The 23,890-nt window shown below is 39.3% G+C and overlaps 1 protein-coding gene across 1 annotated transcript in view; it reads left to right on the top strand.

Annotated features, from left to right (window-relative positions):
- The window catches only part of LOC149207669 (uncharacterized), a 39,891-nt gene extending 20,701 nt beyond the window's left edge, over nucleotides 1-19,190 (top strand). The window contains exon 2 of the mRNA XM_089395826.1: nucleotides 17,205-19,190. Coding sequence (XP_089251952.1) covers nucleotides 17,205-18,741 — 1,537 coding nt within the window. The 3' untranslated portion in view covers nucleotides 18,742-19,190. The remainder of the gene's footprint in view (nucleotides 1-17,204) is intronic.
- Nucleotides 19,191-23,890: the final 4,700 nt, after the last annotated feature.

Here is a 23,890-nt window from a genome sequence, read left to right on the forward strand (position 1 = left end):
TGTCCCTGGCTAGCCACCACATCTTGTGTCTCTTGTCTTGGCTTGTTTTCTGTCGATCGTTTAATGTGCTGTTTGCACTTTACTTAATGTATATGTGATTGCTAATCAGTGGTTAATAAGAAGAAAAGAAGTAAACTGCTCCAAGCATAGAACATACCATAATTTAACATGGTATCAAAGCTGAGGTGAAGACAAAGCCCAAGCAAGAGCAAGAGCAAGATCAATCACTGAAGGTTGGCAAGGATATCCTAAAAACTTCATGGGGTCCTCAACACTCTTCCTTGCCGAAGACAAGCTCCGTGAGAAGTTTGACTATCATGGATGGAAGATGTCTCTCCATCTGACTTTAGAAAATCAGAAAGTGTTGGACCATGTGAGAGGCAATATTGTTGCGCCTCCATCAAATGCATCTGTTGCTGCCAAAAGCAAGTGGACCAAGGGAGAAGTCAAAGCAAAGAAGATCATTCGAGACTCTATCAACAAGCACCTGGTGGCCTATGTTTCCGCAGAATCCGAGCTGACCACCTCCAAGGAAATCTACGATAGACTGGTGAGTTTATTTAAAGTTAATGATGCAAATCAAGTTTTGTTCCTTAGAAATAAGCTGAAGGAAATTAAGAAGGGAAAAGATGAGAGTATGCAAGCATATTTCTCAAGGATCACCGAGATCAAGAATGATCTCCTATCTATTGGGGAAGTAGTTCCTAAAAAGGAAATGACTATCACAACTCTTGGTGGACTGCCACCTGAATGGTATATATTCAGGACTACTCTTCTCAACAATAATGTCATCCCAAGATTTGAGGAATTGATGGCTAGATGTATTCAAGAAGAAACAAGGATGGAAGAGCAAGAAATGCTCGCACTTAAAGGCAATCCCTTTGCCTTTTCTTCTCATGCTAAATCCAAAGGAAAGGTTGGACAAAAGGGTGGAAGAAAAGGACGATGTTACAATTGCAACAAAATGGGCCACTATGCGATGGAGTGCCTTGATAAGAGGGACTCACACCATGACAATGATCAAAATCACTCTCAAGGCAATCAAAGGAATGACAGAGTTAAAAGAAATGTCGGAAATCAAAGAAGAGGACAACCCTTCAAGAAGGCAAGAAACTCCAGGTATGAATCTAACGTTGTTAACAATGAGCAAGATTGAATATTGTCTACCAGCGGTCCTCTCTACTACTGCTCCCCCGGACTCGCTTGGAAATTGGCTTATTGATAGTGGTGCCTCAAGGCACTTCACTGGTTACAAAGAAGCTCTCTCTAATATGATAGAGAAGGATTCCAACCTGGAAATTGTTCTTGGGGACAACGCAAAATATCCTGTGAAAGGTGTAGGGAATGTCACTCTTAAATTGAATCAGGGTAGTACAATTCATTTGCAAGAAGTCCTATATGTACCTGATCTCAAAAAGAACTTGGTGTCCATTTCGGCAATGGAAGACAAAGGCTACAAGGTGACCTTCATCGATGGCAAGGTATGTGTATGGAAAAAGAATTTTAAAGAAGCTCTCACTCTTGGGTTTCGATTCGATTCATTATATCAGGTTAGAGGAAGTCCGCTGGGTGTCATGTCTTGTGACACATCACATCAATCCGAACTATGGCATCAAGAGGTTTGCTCACCTTCATTATAAAGCTCTACCCAATGTAAGACAAATGGTGATAGGGATGTCCGAGTTTCGAGTAGAGCAAGAAGGTGTATGTCCTGGATGTGTCGAAGGGAAGCTCAAAAGGGGACCATTCCCCCCAAGCCAAAGCAAGACCTCCGATATATTGTAGTTGGTTCACTCAGACATATCTGGTATGATGCCTGTGAACTCCTTGGGAGGATATTTATATTACCTCACTTTTATAGATGATTATTCTCGCAAGACTTGGATACACTTCTTGAAAAAGAAGGATGAAGTGTTCACTTGGTTTCGTCACTTCAAAGCCTTGATCGAGAATCAAACTGAAAGGAAAATCAAGATCTTAAGGATTGATAATGGGACTGAGTATAAATCCAATGAGTTCCATGACTTTTGCAAAGAGGCTGGCATTAAGAGGGAGACTACAACACCATATACTCCTGAGCAGAACGGTGTGGTGGAAAGGAAGAATCGTACGATTGTGGAAGCTGTTCGTGCTATGCTCCATGATCAAAGACTTCTGAAGTTTCTATGGGCCAAAGTTGCGAATACCACCGTATATGTGCAAAATGGATGCCCTCACCAAGCATTAGGTTCCAAGACTCTCGAAGAGATTTTTACTGGTAAGAAACCTAATGTATCTCATTTTAAAATCTTTGGAAGTCCTGTATATTTTCATGTGCCGAAGGAGAAAAGGAATAAATTGGGTGCATCTGGAAAGAATGGAATCTTCGTGGGCTATAGCGAAAATACTAAGGGCTATAGAATCTGTAGCTGGTCAAAGGGAAATCGAGATTAGCCATGATGTCACCTTTGACGAAGATATGGCTCATAGCAAAGTTGACAATCTTCCTACTCAAAGGGGATCTAAAGAAGTTGACACCAGGGAACCGAAGGAAAAGGAAGATGAGACAATGCCCGATGTGGAAGAACCTATGGATCTTATTGTCAATTGATCCCCCTCTGCAAGAGCCTTCCTCTTCTAGGAAGAGGCCTTCATGGCTTAGGGGGACACTGGATGATGCTGAAGGACACATTGCACCCAGAGGGACTTTCTGGGAAAGTAAGAAGCCGACCAGGTATCAGGGATACTTGACCATCATGAGCATAATCATCCAAAATGAGCCTTCATCATTTGCAGAAGCTGTCAAGCATCAAGTGTGGAAGGATGCTATGATTGAGGAATACGAGTCCATCATGAAAAATGATGTCTGGGATGTGGTCCCCAAACCCCAGGAAAAGCAGTTGTCACTTCAAAATGGCTTTACAAGATAAAGCACGCAGTTGATGGAAGCGCTGAAAAGTATAAGGCTCGTTTCGTCGCTCGTGGCTTCTCTCAGAAGGAAGGTATAGACCATGACGAGATATTTGCACCTGTTGCCACATATACCACCATCTGCTTGATCATAGCCCTTGCTGCTTCGCAAGGATGGAACCTACATTAGATGGATGTCAAGACCGCATTCTTGCATGGTTCGATCAAAGAGGAAGTCTATGTGGAACAACCTGAAGGATTTGAGATTCATGATCGGGAATCTCACGTGTGCAGGTTGAAGAAAGCCCTCTATGGGCTGAAGTAGGCACTCCGAGCGTGGTATGAGAGGATCGATAGCTACCTGATGAAGCTGGGATTCAACAGTGAAACTGACTCTAACCTTTACTTTAAGGTTGAAGAAGACAAAACTCTCATACTGGTGCTATACGTTGATGACCTCTTTCTAACAGGTGCAGACCTAGGACTAATGCACTGTTTCCTAGGACTGGAAGTCTAGCAGAAACCAGGGGAGATTTTCCTATCTCAAGGAAAATATGTGGTGAAAATATTGGAGAGATTCGGTATGGTGGACCGCAAGCCCGTGACTACGTCAATGGAGCTTGACTTCAAGAAGTTAAGCAGTAGTGCTGCCGGACCTGTTTTACGAAATGCTACCGAGTATCGTCAACTCGTCAGAGCATTGATGTTCTTGGTGAACTCCTGTCCAGATATATGCTTTGTAGTCAACACGTTGAGTCAACATATGGTTGAGCCTCACCATACACATTGGATTGGTGCCCAAAATTTGTTGAGATATCTTCGTGGCACAATCACTCATGGGTTGAGATACATTGTCGGAGATGTGAGACTACTTGGATATACCGATGCTGATTGGGCAGGCAGTGTGGTGGACCGAAAGAGCACTTTCAGGTGCTGTTTCTCTTTGGGATTTGCCTCGATATCCTGGATGAGCAGGAAGCAGAAGTCGGTGGCTTTGAGCACCACCGAGGCAGAGTACATTGCTGCTAGTATGGCCTCTTGTGAGGCGGTCTGGTTGCGGAAGCTCTTCAGTGAGCTGTTTGGATTCACATTGGATACTACCGTGATCCTGTGTGACAACCAGAGCGAGATTCGTTTATCAGAGAATCCCATATTTCATGATCGCTCCAAGCACATCGATATCAGGTACCACTATATTTGGGATATGGTACAGCGGGGAGCAATAAGGCTCCAACATATCGGTACAGATGAACAGGTCGCCGACATTTTGACGAAGCCCCTGGGAAAGGTCAAATTCCTGACTTTTCGAGAACGACTTGGTGTCGTTGAGAGACCCTCTTATGAGGGTCGTGTATGATGCATATATTGAGCTCTGGGAGCTCCAAGGGGGCGCGCAGTACTTCTTGGAGCGACATGCGAGCACAGGGTGACTCACCATCCCCTGGTGGTGCACTATGTACCGAGTGAAAGGTTCAACCTTCCCCTGTGACACCCTGTGGCAATTGTGGGACATGACGATTAGTTCTCCTGTGGGTTAGGATGATTAGTTCTCTCGTGGCGACTGTGGACATGATGATTAGTTCTCTTGTGATGACTATTGAACATGATGATTCGTTCTTCTGTGGACAGGATGATTATTTCTCCTATCGAGGCATCCTACCCATGTAGTCTGGGATTCATGGGAAGTACCTCTCATCTGATCAGTGAGTAGGGAAATGGGGTTAGGGACCATTAGTAGTACTATCGATGGACGCATCGTTGTATCTACTGTACTCCCTATGCTAGGATGACCTCCATTGATCTGGGATCAGTGAGAGTGGTATGACACACTCTGAGACTGACTTCAGGTCAATGGTGGATCGTATGATATATCCTCGATCATTTCTTCTTCTTCATAGTTTAGCAAAGTAGAGCCAGCAGTGCAAGGCAGTGCATTTGATGGTTGGGACAGTACCGATGATCAGATAGATTAGCAGATGGAGTTCTCCCTAGTAGAGAGGGAGTGTTAAAATTGGCAACTAGGGCCAAACTCCATGTGGGTCATCTAATTTATGGTAGCTGATATTTTTCCTAGATTCCTCTTGCCGAGAGGTGTAGGATTGATCTAAAGATCATCCGATTCCGACAAGTATTTATGGAGATATGAATTTATTTGTATTTACTTGACAAATTGTTAAGGTCGGCCAACAGTTAAATGTGTGGCACACATGCCCCAGTGAATCACATAAATACAAGTGAGGTTGATTCATTTTATTATCATCTCATCTCACTCATTTCTTCTCTCTCTCTCCTTAGCTTTGGGTTACACAAGGAGCAGCTCACACGTGGGAAGAAGGAGGACGTAGTAGGGCAAGGAGGACGCAAAAGCTGCTGAAGGTCTCTTTGACTAGCGTTGACCAAGTGTTGACTTTAGAAGAGTGCGGTTTTGGTGTGGCTGCCTCTCCTAGGCAGGCCACATTTTTTGGCACGAAAATCAAGACAATTTGACCTCAGGTTTGATCAGTGTTGACTGCCCTAGTTTGGGGTAGCAGGTTGACTTAAGTCAACTGCAGTTTCTTTGGATGCTAGGATAACTGCACATTCCTTTATTAAGTTAGTGTATAATCTTTTCTATTTTTGTTAGATTAACATAGTCTTTTCCTTTTTTCAATTAGCATAGAGTATAGACTGTAAATTGTAATGTTGTCATTTTGTAGATCTGGACTAACCCTGTTTGTTGAATTGCAACACCTTTCTTTTATATCTTATAGAGTAGGGTTTTGATGGGTTTCAATTATTTTGTATCTAGTTCAATCGCCAAGGCCCTTTGAAACTGGTTGTTGGGCCATTAACTTAGAGGATTCAACCATTCCAAACAAGGGAGCGTCTAATTGAACCGCTCTCTTGGGTTGAGTCCCTTGACTGATTGGAAAAGCAATCTAGCCCGTCAACAGGACCTAGCGCTGAAACTTCATAGGGTTACAAGTTGGGAAACCCCAGTTAAGAGGTGATTTTTTGAATTTTGAATTTTGAGGAATTTCTACAAAGTTCATGTATTAAAGAAGTAAAAATTTGGTTAAATGAGCCATGCAAAAGATGGAATTCTCAGACACAAATGTGCTTGTATTTTTTACCAAAATATGTTTCTTTGATCTTTGTTTTGCAAGAGTTGTATAAATATCAAAGTTCTAAGCAAGTTGAACACAAATCAACACACATAAGGATTGATGGGAATATAAGTAATCACCTCAAGGTTCTTACAAATTCCTCATACCACTCAAAGTAGAACTATGTTAGTGCATGTGGGGAGCTTGACCCATACAATTGCATGAGGGCTTGCTCAAACCTTTAAATCTCAAATGAATTTAGTGGAAGCATGAAGACAGTGATGATTGTTTCGTTTGCTTTTACTCTGAATTAAAGTACCTATTAACGTTCATTGAAACCAATTTGGCTTGTTTGACGTGTGTTATGCCCCTGTGTTGGTGGAGGGAAACCCAACTCTGAGAGGTCAAACACCTTCCCTGTCACACACGAGCACACACATGAAAGGTCTACTTTTGTGATCATTCATTGGATATTAATAAAATTATCTTGTCTTATTTATCTATTTTTGTTGGGTTTGAACTTAGTTGTTTAATTGGAAGCTTCATAACCCAACAACTAACCAAGAGAAGATGATAAAGGATGAGAATTGATAATAAAGTTGAGCCTTGCTTGAGAAAATATCTTGGAAAAGAAGAATGCACACTTTTCATGCTCTTTAAATGCATTGAAAGCCATTGAAAGATGGTTGAAATATCAAAAGTGGGGGAATCCTCCTCTTGCTAAAAATATCCTACTTACATGCCTAATTTAGGAGAAGATAGAAAAGGAGACAAACATGCTTTGTCACCTCCACAAAAGCAATAAATGTTACTTGGAGTAAGTTGCAGGCACATTAGAAATTTCAAAGAGATTCTCTGAAGTAGAGTGGCATCACTTCTTTAAGTGACAATGGAGAAGTAAAAGACGCTAAGAAGTCTTTTGAAGGAATACAACCTATTTGTAAATGAAAGGGAAAAAATAAAAAGCATGCCATGGATAGAAATGGGAATCTCCAAATAAAACATCAAATTGGAGTCCACATAAATATCCCCCTTTTCCCAACATAGAAAACTTTTGCTTTGAGTGAAAATTTAATAATGGGAACTTTTGTTAGTAGGAAGCTTTCAAGGAGTGCAAATCAATATGGAGAAAGCTTGCTTTGGAAGGCAATGAAAGTCAAAGATGATAGCTCAAGTGGGGTGCACTAGTCTAGAATGGATGCCGTGTCAATCAACCACTCATCCTACATGAATCATCTCAAGTGAGGGCACATTCCTTTGTAGGCTTTATAATGATGACACACCCACAATCAAGGTACATTCCATTTGGACCAATATAGGATGATGTTTATGAAAAAAACATAGAAAAACACTAGTTGCAGGCACATATCTCAATTTCAAGATTATGTTGCATCACGAAACATGCATGGAGATTGCTAAAAACTGAAACCTATCTTTAGTACTAGATTGGGGACCTAAACAAAATGTGTAGAAGTGCCTTTCCTTTGATTGCCACTAAAATTCGCACACATATTGTCCTCCAAAAAGAGTATTGCAAAAATATGGTCAATCTCAAAAGAGCAAAAAGCAGAAATACATATGTTCTCGGATCACCAACAAAATTGACCTCATGCCCTTCTATAAAAGTTATCCAAATTTGATTATTTTTGAAAAATATGGACCTTCTAAAACTAGAAAGTTACCCAAAATGCAAGTCTTGAAAAATGGAAGTACCTTTTTGGAGTTATCATCCTTTGATGCATGCATCAAATATTGCATGTTGCCTACAAGTGTAGGTAACCTGTGGAATTCCAATAGTTGTCCCTCTATATTGGTATAAGTGGGAACTTGGGAAGTGAACCCTAGAAAACGTTAGCCTGAAGACCTCATGAAAGAAACTTGTCCAATGTTTAATTTTGAGATTGAAAGTTTACAACCATATTAGTTGATGCCGAATGTTGAACTCTATGTTGAAAAGTGTAACTAGGTTCGGTCTTCATAATGACATGTGTAATTATGATTTTATGTAATTGATGTAAAGGAGAAAATAAAATTATTTTTGTAATGCTTGTCTCATGGGTTTCATGAGCAAGGAATTTTATTTTAGTTAAGGTTCCCATTGTGAGCCTTTAGGGTTGGTCATCAAGTCATAGAGTCTAAGGAGTCATTGTGATGTATTAAAGACATTTTACACATTGTAAAATGTTATTTTGATTACCCTCCAAGACCTTGTCACAAGCCCATTTTCATGTCGGCCTAAGGATGCTTCCAGAATAACAAGTTGGCTTACCTATATGACAAATCCACTTATTTTGATGGACGAAATACTATATATATAGGGCAAATCGGCCTCCATTAGTGGACACGATTTTTGGTCAAGCAATCTGAAGCTAGAAGAAGTGCGAAAAGGTCAAGGAAGATAACCTCATAGCCATCAAGAAGAAGGAAGGCAAGAACGAAGTTGTTTGGCTCTGTTTTAGGGCTGATATCCATCACACGTGGGAAGGAAAGGAGGATCGTCTGCTGCAGAAAAAGGGTCGAAGGTATCACTGCTGTCCTAGAAGCCGAATCAAGGAGAAAGAGAAGTAAATCCTCAAGCCAAGTTGAAGGTAAAGGTTTCACAAAGACCGAATTGAGGGCTTCTAAAGTAGGACTGAAAAGTTGTAGATCTGATTCAAGAAGCCGAGATCTGAAGAGTTGCTGAGGAAGAAGGAAGAAGCAGGCAATTGACCATCGTTGACTTAAGTAAGAAGAAGAGGTATAAATAAGAAGCTTGGTGACTTGGTCTTGGAGAGGTCAAATAGGTCAAGGGTCTTGGTCTTGGTATTTGTCAATTGAAGTCTCTATAAGAAGAAGAATTCATATTGGGTTTTTCCTCTCAAGTTGGAGAGGTTTTGGCCTTGGCTAATCGCCTACATTCTGTGTCTCGTCTTTTTATTGTTTATGCATCGGTAACTGTTTGATGAAGAAGAACACAATAATAGTCTAAGTAAAGAGAAGATCCTTTTCTAAAGAAGTAAAAAAGCATTCACAAGAAATTATCATAAGTAGAGAAATCACATTTCCGATGCCCTAGTTTCTCAACACTCTAAATTACAAAATGTATCCACAAATTATCATTATTGAGGGAATTAACTTTTTGAGCTTTTGAGTATCAAACCGTTGATGCCAAAAGAATGAACTTCATGAGGAAGCTTATTCTAGAGTCTCGAACCATTTATGTTGAAGGAGTGAACTTTTTGAGGAATTTCATTCTTAAGTATTGAGCTGTTAATGTCGAGGGATTGAACTTTTGAGGAAGTTCATTGTCGAGTATTGAATTATTGATGCCAAATCAATCAAGAAGAACTTTTTGATTCTTGATTATTGAAGTTCATTTTGAGTGATAGCACACCTTGAAGCCGATGGCTAGACTCCAGACTGGCAAGATTTTTGGTGCATGTAGTATTTCATAGACCTTTCATGTTAATGTGGGATTGCTACATTGACTCACTTTTGTTAATTTTGCTTGCCTTCAAAAGGGATGTCACTATGGTTTAGTAGCCTTGCATTTAAGAAGAGATTGCAAAGACAACAATCATACTGAATGGGGACCTCCCAAACATAGGGACCTAAATGATGTAAGTACTGGAGAAAGGGTGGATTCTATCACATCAACTTGGGACTTGCACCCCAAAGTGAACTTTTGGAATGGGAAAGTGTTGTGGTGGGTGTAGATAAGATAATTTTATTATTGTCCAACAAATGACCACAAATAGTTCAATGGGACTGTCGAGTACAATAGTACTTTTGGAATGAGAAAGTGTTGTGGTGGGTGTCGATAAGATAATTTTTTTAATGTCAAACAAATGATCACAAATAGTTCAATGGACTGTCAAGTACAATAGTATCAATGCCCTATGTGAGTGCACAGGCCACTTTTATATTAAACTGAAAACAAAAAGCAGATCTACTCCACAAGCTAACCTCTAAGGAGAAACAAATACGTTGGAAAAATTGGAGTGGTACATGGATTGTGAAGAGCCAACAACCAAATGCCCAAGAGGGATGCTTTGGAAGAGGGGGAAAGAGGAAGGAAAAAGGTCTCAGTCCTCCTTGACCTTTTGCCTGAAGATGAGGAGATGTTCCTTTCTTGTAGGTCATCAACCTCTATATTTGTGTCTCTCTTAGCATTTGAGGTTGAAGAGAAAAGAAATTGTGATGGAAGATTGTCTAGAAGCGTCTGAAGAGTTGGTACAATTTCCCACACCACCCATATCCTACAATTGTTGTCAATGTGGGGTTATTAGACACACTTTTCTTTTTGTAATTATTTCTGAATTTTTATGCGAGGGATGGTAGTCATGTTAATGTGAAACAAAATCCTCAACAATGGATATGCCATTGTAGTTTGGTGAGCTTGCATTTAAGGGATATGCCCTTGAGTTTAAATTTTTTCTTGCCTTAAAGTTACTTGTTTATATATAGTTTCAATTTGTACAGTGCGGGCTTAGTTTGGCTTTCAAGGCATTTATGTGTCATTGTTTTCAACTGTTTTTATTGTTGAAATACAAAAATCAACGGATTTTTTGTGAGAATTAAATTAAATTATGTTTATGATTTTATCGAGATGATTCAAATTTGAATTTGTTCACCAAACAAATTCTAGTTTGATTTGAATTGTTATATAAAAATCTAATGTGACTCGATAAAATTCATTTTCAGTAAATTGGAAATAAATATATATTATATACTATACTATATAAGTTTGTCCTTTTCCTCAATGCATTTCTTGGTAAACCCACCAGACACTTCCCCTCATTCTGAGAATGGTACGAGGGTAAACATGATTCTGTAGAAGTTTGAAGATTTGTCATGTCGCTTACAGGAATAGAGCCTGGGTGGGGAGGATAACACTTTATTGCATATCCACTCGTGCTAGACTCAAATTACACTACATAAGTTATAATTAGTAATAAACATATTTTATAAACTTATCGTTGTTGCTTTATAATGTCATTTAAATTTGTCATAAATGTTTTTAATTTTTTAAGTTTTTGAAATATATATTTTCTAAACTTGATGGTGAACTTTCTCAAATCTTTTTGTGTTTTGCAAATTTGATTGTTGCCGAATTCAAGCATGGATTCAAATCTGGTGACTTAGGTTCTATCTTGTTAGCAGTCTCTTCTATCGGTTTTTGATGTTTGACCATCCTATTTGACTGTTGTTCTGTTTGATATTTACTCAAGGGGTCACATTTCCATAATTTCTCTTTTATTAGCCTTTGCTAAGTTTGCTTGAAGTGTGCTGTAGGAATAGTTATAGTCATTATGCTGTTTTTTTTTCTTTTGGAGGTTTAAAATTCTTTCTTGTTTTGTGAATGGTACAAATAATGTTACGAGTATCACTCCAGAATGTGACTACTTAAAGGCCTGGTATGTTTACATCATGCTATCAGCAAAAGTGTTCCAGCTTCTCGTGTTTGTACTGGTAGATCATTTTTATTCCCAATTGTTCTACCTCAAAGTCATCCACAAACAACTTGTAAAGCTATTTTGGGTTACATGAAAGTTTTAAAGAGCAATGATCAATGGTCATCAGAGCTCCCAAAATCTTGTGGTATTATAAATTTCATGCCAAATCATAAAATATAAAAGAAGAGAAGTATCAAAATAATAACATGATGAAGTGAATGAGCATTGGATGATGTTTAAGTATTATAGTTAGTGTCCTAAGACTAATTGTACTGATTGGAGCAACTCAATGTAGTCGACATCTTCAGATTTAAGTATAGTTATGAATATTTTGCAATAATACAACAATCTATTAATCTGGAGGACACTGAAATCTTGACTGAGGAAGACCATTATTATAAGCATTGTATTAAAAAGGCCCTTAGGCCTTGAGATTGTTAAGCACACAGATAGTTGTATCAAATAGGCCCTTGGGCCTTGAGATTTTTAAGCACACAGATAGTTGTATCAAGGAGGCCATTGGGCCTTGTGATTGTCAAGCATGCAGATAGTCTGAATAAGGACGGAGGACTGGAGCTTAGCGGTAGTTGGATTCCTTTATTCCATCAACACAGGGATCCACCTAGGTAATTTGTTGGTAAGGCCGACTTAGAAGTTGTCTGAGGGCATAGTTTATTATTTATTAATTCATTAATTCTTGAACTTTGAAGACAAGAATGATTACAATCTTTATAACATGCCTTCTATGCTTGAAAGAATACCCAGATTTCATCACTGTGTGTGGTTATTTGTTACAAAGGAGGTTTAAGACTTTAAAGAAGCCAATTAAGGGCATTGAAGCCAATAACAGAAAATTGGCCAATCAGCTTACTAGTTTCACTAGACTTAACGAAATGCTATCTACACTATCAATGAATGCTTAACCTCATGTATTGCAGTTGACTTCTCAATACTTTAATTTCGCAACCTTCACTATCAATGAATACTTAACCTCGTGTATTCAGTTGACTTCTCAATATGTTAATTTCTCCCTTGTGTGTGTACATTACCTCACAGATGTTGTTATAACATTCCTGTTATCCACCACCAGTGGGTAACCCCATAGGAGAAATTTTCTCCTAGATTTGTCTTTTGCCGGTAGGAAGCAGCCCCGTGCCAGCCACCTGATAGCTTTTGATGTGTGACTTTTCTCCGCCAATTGAGCTCGCGATTGTGTACCCTTGCTCATCTGTCATGAGCATATGTTTGAAGGTGGACCATTCAATCCCAAAGGTATGATTTTTCATTTTGTAATTGTGTTTATGCTTGTTTTTCTTGGGCACACTTGGGCATGGATTACTGGGATACTTGGAAGGAGGAGGGGCTCTGACTGTACTCTTGTTCCCTTACCTCAACTGGGGGGTTAATCCTGAATCCTAGTCCAGTGGGATCTCCTTTATTTCCTTTTATAGCTTTAGGAGTATCACTACATGGTTGCATGGTCTTGCTTCCCGATACCATATATCTCACTCCCCTTTTACATTATCCCTGCCTGGGTCCACATTTGTCCATTGGGTCCACAAGGTGTTAGCCTCCTCCTCCCCTTTTCCACACCTTGGGCTGGGCCAGGAATGATGCCTCGAAGGTTGATGTAGCTAAAAAAAAAGATAAAAACATAATATGGCCACATACAATAAGAAATGTACCACAAAATGCAAAAGATGGCCAGAACAATAAAATTTAGCACGTGGGAAAAAGCCAAACATGAGCTCTACCCTCTATCATTATTGCCATCACCTAGGTTCCTAGGGCCCCTATGATTGGCCATTGCATCATTAAAAAACACACGAATGTCCCAACACCGTGGGGGTGATGACACTGCCCCACCTTAATGGGGTAATCATTGCTATATCTTACACATCATGCTCTCATCCCTTTGAGCCCCAAGCAGTAAAATGAAGAAAAATCAATAAAGGGCAAAAGACAAATGAAGAAGGGTGGAAAAACAAAGGCGAGGTAACTCATCTACCACGATTGCTTCCTCCTACATTCATATAACCAAGGTGTGGGCTTTCCTCATCATACACTTGGCAACTGTTCCAAGGCCCAGAGGAGACATGGGAGGGCATGTGTCATCTTCTAGCCCTCATTGATGGAACATCAACTTGATCTTGAGCCTCTTGGAGACCTAGGAGACCCATTTAGAGCCCACTAAGCACGAATAGGGGTTCAAAGATGTTTTGTAGCATGAGGGTACCACCCTCTTCATAATCATTTTTGAGGCCCCCTCTCACAATTTTAGCGCATGAGGCCTCAACATTGCCCCTCTAGGCATCCACGAATGCATGACGTCAGCGTTGCGTGGGCCTAGGAAGGAAATTCAATTTAATTTTTGAGCTATCATGGTTGGCTTGTAACCATGGGTGAGTTACTTAGCATCTTAGGCATTTGGAGGGGCTTTGTCTTTTAAAATTTGAACTCTTAATTCTTGTATAAATAGGAGAGATCTAGTCTCATCCTAGCATCACACTTGGGATTTTTGATACCTCATTAGAGATTTTTAGACTTGCAATATGTGGACGAATTTGGATGTTTGGATAATTTTGCTATCTTTTCATGGTTATTAATGTGCCCTAATTGATGAATGTTGTCTAAAAATTGTAACTATTGGGAAATTTTGCATGTATTACCCATAAATAGTGAATGAATGAATGTTCCTAGGGGATTTATTGCATTTTCATCCTTGAAACTCCATTAGCAAGTGTCATCGAAGTATAAATATCTAAAGGTGTTGTGAAGCTGCCTCCATTAGGGGTAGCGGCGTTGCTTCCGTTAGGTCTCGTTAAAAAAGTGAATTGCCCATATTGAGATCATCCTTGACTCCAATTCTCCCAATGTTCAGGCACTGATCTTAAATCCGCGGTGATCACTTTCAACTCAAAGATTATCTTCCTTTTCAACTTCTATTTTTCGTCCCTTCAAGGATAGGGAGGTTCTCTTGGGCTTGGTGCAAAATCCTTTGGAGGGAGGTATTTTGAATTTTGCTTGGATAAGATTCTTCCTTAGTGTCTCCTCTAGGGATCCTCAAGTTTTGGAGGAATTCCCACAGTGGAGTCTCCATAAATTTGATGCCCTAGCCATCACATCAAGAGGGAACCCTAGAAGCTAATCCTTCAACTTGGGGATTCTTTGAAGGCACGTGCCATAATACTTATTGAAGTAAATTATACATTGCCTTTTCTCTTATCTACCTTGACCTTGGATGCACTCATATCTCATTATATATCTCAACCCTAGGTCTCGTGTAGCCATATTTCAAAGGGGTTTTTCATGGAAAGTCTTACTAGCTTCTCCCAAAGCTCATACTTTTGTTGAACCTTTCCATTGAATGAGCTGCCTTTCCTTGCTTCAAACAATTCATAGACACACATCTATCATGTGTGAGTAATACTGGGACTCCTCCCGTTGGTGAAAATGCAAGAAGAGTAGGGGACTTGGGCTGTGGTGACAGTGGGTCTCTGTTCCAATTGTTGTGCCCTCTAGCTTTTGCCTTTTCACAAGGCCTGCTAGTTTGTGCAGCAACAATTCTTTTTGTACCTCATTAACTATTGGTCTGATGCCAGTTGCTTGGTGAATTGAGCATCGAGTTTCTTGGTGCAATGGCGGGTGCTTGGAGCATTGGATCTCTTTTCCTTGTACATGGCTCCATAGCATTGTATTTCTTTGTGGCATTGCAATTGTTTCACCTAGATCATATAGATTAGCTTTGATCTTCGCTTTTATAGGAGTGACTTTTGTACTCTCAATATGTATTTGCTACCTATGGGCTGAGCAGTCCCGTTAATCTGATTATACAATTCTTGGTGAGATAACAATATTCTGTTGTTTAAATTGCATTTTTGAATGCAGAAATGGATTCAGTGCCCTGAAAATCCTTGGGGCACTCGGATTGTACAGATTCAACAACATAAGAGTACATTTCCAACAATTTCTGGTTGGATTTTGGGCAAAATTGACAGGAAAATCAGCCTGGAAAAGGCCAAAAAGTCAGAACGTTTAGACTAAGCTTCAGTCATTTCATATCCCTTCTTGACCTTGTGGCAAAGGACAATTCAATGTGAAGAAGCGTGATAGGGGCCAAAGATCCCGAGCTATCTTAGGTTTAAAGCTTTTGTACCTCTTCATATATGTTGTTCCAAATAACCCATCAAACTTTTCAAAGATTCATCATATTATCTTTGAAGCGAGAACCTAGGCTTACCGTCCTCCGAATTCCTCGTTTGTCACTTCAGCCATGATTGTCTTTACTTCAAACTGTTGTGGGATGCTCAGACATTGTGATTAATTATGATGCCGGTTTTATATGAAGTATGAGTATGGCTGGAGTGTCTTCTTTGGTGATATTCTTTCATTAAAATGGACATCGGAAAATTTAAAGTGGTCCCTTAATTCAATGACCTTTTCTTCCTTGCTCTTAAGTTAGCAGGGCTGGGATTAACGTTCTCATGTAATGTAACTACATATTGTATATAAATAAAATGTATTTTTAGCTCAGTAAGCTAGAAACTTGACAAGTGTTATATGAGGTGTGAAGATTGGAAAAGGAAATGAAAGGGAATATTGACCTTGATATTCTGAATTAACACTATGGGGATGTTTGAATCACTTCGTTTAGTGCAGGTCTTATTTCATTTGCTTTATTCTTCCCTTGCTTGCATGCTTCTATTCCCCGCACTTACACAACATTGTCATAGAATTGCAGGTTTTGATTCCCTTCGTGTGCGTGTTTGTATGTTTTCGAAATACAGGCTTTATGAAATTTTTACTTGGCAAAGTTAAGTTATTTTCCTAAAATGGGGTTTTATCCCTTGCTTCTTTGTTAGAAAATCTATTGAAGTGATATGACCTTGTATAAAACCATCATTGAGATGTTTTGGAGCATCACTGAGATATTTAGGTGTATTTGATTTAAGAATACCCATATGTCTACACCTCCAGCAAAATAAAATTGAATGCCTGCTTACAAGAAAAAATATTTCTTGCATGCTGTTGTGTGTAAAGTGTTTTCACAATAGCTCAAGTTTAAAATTGGAAATCTACTTCTCACATTCATTAATATTAGAATAAAATTCCTCGAGGATCTCTGTTTACAATACGTATTTTAGTTCTATCACACATTTGAATCCCACTGATTTGGACTTAATTTCAAATATATAACACCCACACCAATTTGGTGTCTGGCTTGGCCGTGACCTTCAAATTAGTATTATTTTTATATTTTTTTTCCATGGAATGCATTTCCTGGTGAAACACACCAGGCACTTCCCCTCATTCTTTGGATGGTACTTTGAAACTAGATTCTTCAGGGATGAAGGCCAGGTCAAAAGTTCAACAAGAAGTTGCTTATTAAGAGCACACATGTCACATAGTGGGATTTGAACCCAGACAGAGGAGGAAACAACATTCTCTCTCAACCACTTGAGCTACACCCACTTGACATATATGTGTGTGTGTGTGTGTGTCACATAGTGGGATTTGAACCTGGCAGGGGAGGAGACAATATTCTATCTCAGCCACTCGAGTTATACCCTATTTGACGAATATCTGCACATACACACACATTTCAGATTATACTTGATTCCTAAAAGGTGTCATGAGATTATAAAGTAAATAAAATGTGAAGTTTTCTGCTATTTTAATCTTCATTTTTAGTGGTTTTAAAATTATGGTAACATTAACAAATCATTTGTCTGCAGTTCTGCTTATGCTACATTAGTGTTGCTATTTTTGCTGACTGTCTTGGTTCTTTTTGCAGAACTGAATCTGAAGAGGAAAAGAAACTTAAGGAAGAGATAACAGTACTTGAAAATCTGATTAAGAATTCTGATGGAGATAGTGGGAAAGCTGTTCAAGGAACTGGTTGGATATCAGATACAGAGCACTTAAATAACTTACGATCCCAGCTCACCCAGAAGGAGAGAGAGTTGCAAGAGTTGACTTTAGCCCTTGATGATAAGGTTCGCTTCCCACAGAAACAAGTTGACAGGCCTAGTTCTCGATCCGGGCGTTCTGACTACTCAGGGAAAGGGGCTCTTGGATCAGAACGAGTAGAAATTTCCAGAGGGTATAACTTGGAAAGGCCACATTCATCACTTGTGAGTGGAGAAATAATGAGAGAATATGATGGTGAGCGGCCTTACAGCTCGAGGGATAGGGATATTTCTCATGGGTTTGAATCTGAGAGACATGGGGGAATGCCCACAGGCTATGATCGTTTAGATGCTAGAGGACCAGGGCTTGACAGACTTGGTTCTCGGTCAGGGTCTGTTGATTTTCCTGGAGGTCATCATGTCAACAGGTCAGGTTTTCGTCCGGGACGTGGATTTACTGTAGGCTCTGATGTTGATTGCTCAGGCCCTTGTCCAGGGTTTGGTGATTTTTATGAAGGAAATGACTCTGAGAGACCACGGTCCAACTCGGGTCATGTTGATGTTAATAGAGGATATGGTTCTGAAAGGATGGACTTTCATTCTAAGCGTGGTAATGTTACGCGTTATGATTCTGAGAGGCCAGGTGCAGTCTCAGGTTCCCGGCGTGGTGATAGCAGGGGTTATGAGTCTGAAAGGCTTGGTTCAGGCTCATGGCATGGTGATGTCCGAGGTTATGACTCTGAAAGGCCAGGATCAGGTTCTTGGCAAGGTGATGTTCAGTGGTATGAGTCTGCAAGACCAGGATCTAATTCAGGGCGCAGCGATATATCAAGAGGTTCAGGTAGACCAGGATCTAATTCAGGGCGCAGCGATATATCAAGAGGTTCAGGTCCTGGCAGAACAGGTTCATTAACAGGAAGGGGTCCTGTTAGAGGAGTTAATGACTTTGAAAAGCCTGGGACTTATGCTAGTCATAATGAAACACCGAGGAGAGGAGGTGTCTTTGATAGGCCAGGCCCCATTCCTCCACACAGAGAGTTGCCAAGGCCTTTTGATGCTGGAAGGATAGGCTCAAAGCCTGGTTACGTGGATGCATATACAGGCTTTGATGAAACAATGGGATGGCACTCTGCAAGTGAAGTGAGTGGAAGGCTCAATGAACCTAGGAGTTCTCATACTGCACATGAACCTGAAAGAGTTGAACCAAGAATATTGCGAGCGGACACCGGAAGAAGCTACGAGTCTTACAGAGGTTCAGAAAGAAGGAACAATGAACGATTTGTATACAACAGGGGAGGAAATAATGGGGATGACTTCAACAGAAGAGGAAATCACGGGCAGCAGGAATATCAGAGAAGGAGAAACAATGGTTTGCAGGGTAAGTTTGATCATGGTAGAGGCATTGGTCTGGATCATTGGTAGCTTTACTACATCTTTAGTGTTATGTGATAGTAGAAAATGCAGTATTGTAGTGACCTTTCCGGAAGGCCTATCTAAGTATCTTTGGGACTTCTTGAAAAACACTGCTATATATTTTGGTGGCTGTAGTTTTCACTTTGCTTACTGGTTATACTCGGCTGTCTTTTTGAGCCTTACATCTGCTAACTGTAGTTTTGAGGATTGATTATGACATGCCTGAATTAGCACAAGTCTCTAAAAGCAACATTGGGATGTTGCTGTTTGTACTTGATGCGGACTGTAATATTGAATAACTGATACCAAAGCTAGTGTTTTTTCTGGTTTCTTTAGAAGTTGGGGTTATTCTTATATTCAGACATTGAGTTTACTTTTAACTGCTCAGGTTGATGGGGAGAGCTTGTAATCTTTATTCTATTTATGGATCAGAAAATCAAACTTATTATTCTGAACCATATTCTTACTGTGCTAGCAGTTGTGCAATTGTAGATAATTTTACGTGAATGATGTAACTAGTTGTACCAATCTGTCACTATTGAATTTTGTTGTTTTAATTAAAATCTGGCTTTACACAAGCATATATTTTGAAAATCTGACAACATTCACACCTGTGACTATGGAAACTCGGTGACATTGAGAAGAGTTTTACCTTTTACATATGCTTGCCTAAAATTAATGACTTGAAGCAGACACTTGCAACATATTTTTCATTTAATAAGATGCACCTTGTTGTACACAGACAGCCTTCCCCAAACTTGCAGTTTTGACAGGCCCTGCAACCATTCCTTCCCTTGCAGAACTGCATGCCATGTTATTGATTAAGGTCACAACTCCAAGGATGTAAAGCTGTGTTTCAAGGCATAAAATTGCAGAGGGCTGCAAGATTGCACTGCAAAGTTGTGGAATGGTTCCCACGTGGTGGTTAACAAAGTTATTGGAGTAGTTGAAATCCTCCAATACAAGGTTGCGAAGATGACCAAGGCCACAACCTAAGGTTGCAGAAGTGAAGGCCCGCAACAAATTTTGCGGAGGAGAAGATGAACTTGTGGGAGTTAAACGATTGGCAATCCAAACTTTCAGGGTCATAGAACCTACAATGAAAGCTAGTCGGTTTTGAGAGCTCTGCAACTATATACAGGACACAATACCACAACATGAAATATGAGAGGGCTCGAGACACAATAGTGGGAGAACAAATCGAACAGTCAAAGCATTTAGTCTTGTAACTTATGTCTGTTGAGATATAGGTCCAACATTATAAATGCTGTATACATGCAATTGTACGAGTTATGGAACAGAAGTGCAAAAGTTCGATCTTTTCTCGTGCAATTTTTTGGGTTAGAAGCTTTGTTTACAATATTCTGTATAGCATGCTGATAATGTGCACTCTGTTGTGGGTATTACGTTTAAAACAATGAAATTAGAAACATGTGTTTTTTTAAATAGATTAGAATTTTTTCCTACTAATTAATGTAGGCTATCGAGAAATGAAATTATTTTGTTTAATGAAACTAGTGCCATGCCCTAGTTAGATACAAGCCGAAAACACTTCGTAATAATTCAATTGCTAATTTGAAGACCGATCATCATGTAGCAGACTTCTTCTTCACGATGCCCATTGATAGTTTTAACATACACAATTTTTTTCTATTTGATGGATAATTTCATGTGATTCGTGTAGGCTCTTCACCTATATTTAATGATAGGACACTTCTAAAGAAATATTGTTTCATCCCTAAAGACAGGCCCTTATAGCCCAATGGGACATCACAATGTTATGACCATCAATTTGCTGCGAACAATGGATTTGACCCAGGATAAACTCTATTGTTTATGCATTCCATCTTCCCAGTGGGTCCTCCATTTTATGCTTTGCTAGAGGGTCGTGCACTCAGGGCACCAAGGGAGTAGTAGGCCCTGCTAGTGAAGCCCGAGGTTGCAATCTTCATTGTCCTCCAAATATGTTGTTGCTCCTCTTCCCTCCGTCTCATCCACTGCTTCTGCCTTTCTTTTGCATCTGTCGTCCACCCTGCCACAGAGTGCCTTCATACAGACTCCCCATGGAAAGAATGGAAGTGGATGAGGCCATTGTGTAGTGATCATCGATGATGCTTTTTGGGCTATAGTTTGAGGGTCTCATGAGCATTGTGCTTAAGTGCATGTGTGAAAGTGAATCAGTGGGCAGTGAGTGAAGTCGTTGTTGCCCTGTTCGGCATCATGTTTTTGATGCTTTTACTCTAGATTCACCGCTGGGATTGAACCTTGCATCGTTGAGTTCATGGTCGTTTACATGCTTGGTTTCGTTCTCCACGTCTTCAAATGTCAAATTCTGCAAAAATCCCATTGAAAACGATGAGTTGATTGCTTGGCTTCGTTCTCCACCTGTTTGAACGTTAAATTCTGCAATAAACCCTTTGAGAACAATGAGGTGAGTGTTGCAATGGGAGGCAAGAGTATACGACCATGATTTTATCACGTATTTGGATCTCTTGAAGCTTTGCGAAGGCATGGGATGGCATTGGTCAAATGGTTTGGCATTATGGATTACACTGATCTTTTTATTATACCCTATTGTACGTGACTCTATTCTATTGTTAAAGCCACCATATATGAAGGGTTTAGTGAAGGATAGCGATGATGTATTGGTACAAGATAGGTTTGCTATAGTTGTAAGTGGTTGCAATGTTTGATGGAATGAGGTTATGTTGTTAATAACTTGATATCGTGTTTTAATTGCATTAATATTTGAATAACAACAATTTCATCAACTAGTGGATTGGGTTATTTTTTTTGATGCATTTCCTAGTTGTGAATGTTTTAATTGCGTTAATAGTTGAACTACAACATTTTCATCAACTAGTGGGTTGTATTTTGATGCATCCCCTAATTGTGAATGAATGGAGAAGAACCTCACAGTGTACAAGTGGCCTGATGCATGAAAAGCCATTGACGAAGCTCATGTTTCATAGGGATTGAACATTGTTCTCCATGTAATTGGGAAAAAAATTCATCTCTTTCTTAGGATTTGCATGCAATTGAAATAATACCCCCTTGACAATGTCTATATACTCTGGTTGCCTCAGTTAAACCTAAATTAGCTTTGGAAATGTTCTTGAAGTTGAGTTTTATACATCTTCTAGGGCACTGCGAATGCAAAGTGAATTGTCAATCAAACATGACATTTTCAAAGAGTGTCGATAATTATAAATTCTTGTTCCATCTATTTTACATAGATTGTGAGGTTTGGTCTGTGATGCCATATAAGCAAACAATACATCATGATCTTTTTGTTGATATGGATGTCCATAAAGATGGTGCACCACTACTAACATGATGGTTAATTGATTTTGGGGTGACTATGCATGCCTGCTTATCTTGGATCTTCTTTTTGAGATATGTATTTGTGAATATAATAAAAGTAAGAATACTTCCTCTATATAGGTTGTGTATGTTGAAAAATGTAACTAGGTTTGGTCGTCATATTTATATTTGAGTCAAAGAATGAAAAATAAATTTATTATTATTAATATTATTATGACTTATTAAAGCACGAGTTTCATGCTTGGGTCATCATGTTTAAGTCAAAGTCCCCATTGATGACTTCTAGGATTTATTCTGAGTCATTGTCCATTTAAATAGACCTTTCTTGTGCTTTTGAATCATGTAAAAATGTTTATTATTGAGTCAAATAAGGTATTTGTCACCTCCACACCAAGTTGGCCTCAAATTGGGTAATTCGACCTCATCTAAAGCATATATATACAAATAGTTCGAATTCATTTGGAGAAATCAACTCAAGAAGTTCGATCTACATCAAGGAGGTGCATACAAGTGTGAAATTCAAGGTGAAGAAGGAAGAAATACAAGTCGAAGGTTGTGGGCTATCTCTTTCTCTCTCTTATGTGAAGTTATTGGGCTAGTTTCTAGATTGAAGTTCTACTGTTGGGAGGGTCGAAGTTCTGAAAGTGTTGGGTTGAAGATTCTATTGCTAGAAGGTTGAAATTTTGGTTTTGCTAGGTCAAATTGTTGCTGCTGCAAGGTCGAAGTTACTGGAAGGAGAGGCTGAGTTGGTGGTTGGAAGAGGTTTGTGTCTAGCTTGAAGAGTTTTGGATTATCTCGTCTTAACTATTGAAGGAATAAGTTTTGACTGGGTTTTCCCCCAAAGGTTTTACCCTGATAGAGTGCCTACATCTTGTGTCTCTTGTTCTTGTGATCTTCATACACATAATTTGGTCATTGCTTGATGAAAGATAATATAACAAAGATATAAAAGAAGCCAATACAATTCACAAGTAATTATCAAGAGAGAGAAATCTAACCCTAACTCTACTAGCATTGCTTTCTCAACGTGGTATTAGAGCTAAGGCTAGGGAAGATTGGAGATCACTCTATTGGCTTGAAAGAAAGGACTACTCCCTCTATAAGATACTTGAAAATGGGATTCAACATTGTAGAAAGCTTGATCAAAGGACTCATCTACAACTTATTCAACAAAGTCGAAGACAGAGTTTTTGGCTGCACTCACAAGTTCACTCAATGATGACAACACATGGATTATTGATAGTAGAGCATCAAGACACATGACATGAGATAGCAAACAACTTCATACTCTATCAAAGTAATGCATGGATTATTGATAGCAGAGCATCAAGACACATGACATGAGATAGCAAACAACTTCATACTCTATCAAAGTAGCAATCTTCTCATGCAGTGGAATTGAGAGACAACAAAAGCTATGCCATTAAAGCCTTGAGATCAACTTCTTTAAAACTGGGCAATGGAGCAAAGCTACATCTCAACAATATACCATATGTTCTAGGTTTGAAAAAGAATTTACTTTCAATTTCTTGCTTAGAAGATAATGGTGATAGAGTTGCTTTTGTAGATGGAAAGGTTTTGGCTTGGGGTAAAAATTCAACCATTGATAAAGCTAGAATCATTGGAATTCGTGAAGGAAGTTTATATAGGGTATTAACACCATCTCCTCAAGCCCTAGTTCACATGAAATTCAATCCCATTGAACTATGGCATAGAAGATATGGTCATTAGTACACTACAAGGTTATTCCCTCTCTCAACATATTGGTAAATGATAATCTCAATATTAAAGAAGACCGTGAGGGAATATGCAAGGGATGCACCTTAGGAAAGAA

The sequence above is a fragment of the Pinus tabuliformis genome, chromosome 1_2, assembly GCF_031772625.1.
Source record: "Pinus tabuliformis cultivar Carrire ecotype Pingquan chromosome 1_2, CPIR1, whole genome shotgun sequence".
NCBI lineage: Eukaryota > Viridiplantae > Streptophyta > Pinopsida > Pinales > Pinaceae > Pinus > Pinus tabuliformis.